This window comes from Phaethon lepturus, unplaced genomic scaffold (genome assembly GCF_000687285.1).
Source record: "Phaethon lepturus isolate BGI_N335 unplaced genomic scaffold, ASM68728v1 scaffold35771, whole genome shotgun sequence".
NCBI lineage: Eukaryota > Metazoa > Chordata > Aves > Phaethontiformes > Phaethontidae > Phaethon > Phaethon lepturus.
Genome location: NW_010519087.1, coordinates 1,369 through 2,679, shown reverse-complemented (window position 1 = coordinate 2,679; position 1,311 = coordinate 1,369). Strand labels below are relative to the sequence as shown.

General features: G+C 57.3%; 1 protein-coding gene across 1 annotated transcript in view; it reads left to right on the top strand.

Annotated features, from left to right (window-relative positions):
- Positions 1-193, top strand: part of LOC104628376 (transcription factor E2F2-like) — a gene marked incomplete at its 5' end in the record, with an annotated part of 434 nt that extends 241 nt beyond the window's left edge. Inside the window, 1 exon segment of the mRNA XM_010296932.1 lies at positions 1-193. This exon segment is cut by the window's left edge and continues 8 nt beyond it. Coding sequence (XP_010295234.1) covers positions 1-193 — 193 coding nt within the window.
- Between the last annotated feature and the right edge of the window lie 1,118 nt (positions 194-1,311).

Genomic DNA, 1,311 nt, shown 5'->3' with positions numbered 1-1,311 from the left:
CCTGGGCTCGCCCCCGCACCTCCTGCAGCAGACGGAGGACCAGCTGCCCTGCGCCCCCTCCCACCTGGACTCAGGACCCTTCGTCACCTTCTCGCCCCCCCCGGAACAGGACGACTATCTTTGGGGGCTGGAGGGTGAGGGTGTCAGTGACCTCTTCGAGGCGTACGACCTGGGGGACCTGCTGAAGCACTGAGTGCCCCCCCATTGCCTTTGTCCCCCTCCGCTCACTTGTGTCCCGAGCGTGTGGGGTCTCTGCAGGGCAGCTGGAGAGTGTGGGGTGTGTCAGGGAGCGCTGGGTCTTCTGAGGGTGGTGGGGGCTGCTGTTGGCCACCCTGGGTGGCTTCTCGTTCTCCTGGGTTGTCACCTGGGGACTGCGTTTGTCACTTTGCTGGGCTCCGGGAGCACCCCGGGGAGGTGTAAACCCCTGGGTGGCAGAGAAACCCCTGCCCAGAATGGGCTGTGGGGGTGGGGGTGTCCTGTTTTGGGGTCACTCCAGTTGCTCCCCAGTTAGACTGGTTCTTTGGGGTCATGACGGGTTGTTTCGAGCGGCATTTCCCCCCGCTGGGGCTGGAATATCCTTAAAAAAAACAATGAGGTGGCAAAGCTGAAGTCACCCCTGGGTGAAGAGAGGATGAAGCCTCCAAAAACAGCAACTCCGGCAAATCCCTGGCCAGGACACGGAGCCATATTTCCTGGGGGGCTGCGGCCCCTCTCCCCCAGTCTGTACCAGCTCCCTCCAGCCTCTGGGAGTTATTGGTGCTGGGGGTATCAAAACTGGAGTGTACTGGGAGGAGGGACGCTATCAACTGGAGCATCACCTGCAGAGAGGGGCTTGGGAAGCAGCGTGGGATGAGCCCCTGGACATGGGGCTGGAGACGGCTTTTAATTGTGCCATTGCAAAATATACGTAATTATTGCACTGTATTTATACGGGACGCCCTTTTCGGCACGGCGCTGGCAAGGGTTGGGTTGGTCTTTTGAATTTTAAGCGAGTGTATTTAAGTGGTCCTTCCTCGGGTTTGTTCTCCTGCGGTTTGGCTTGGAGGCGGCATGGGTGAGAGTGTGTTTTGGTGTGGAAAAATTTGTGGCACTTGATGTTTAATGCCTGTGAGGGGATGAAGTAAAATAAAACTTTGGAGTTATAAGGGGCTGTTTTCCTCTAAGCAGCAAAGTGCTGGGGCAGTTTGGGAGGAGGGAGGTGTTGGGCTGGTTTTGCTCCTGTTTTCAGTGTAAAAAAGCCTGTTTTGGTGTCTTTTTACTGGCCAGCCTGCTCTGGAGGAGCTGGTGGAGAAGGGGGTTAAGATGAAGCCG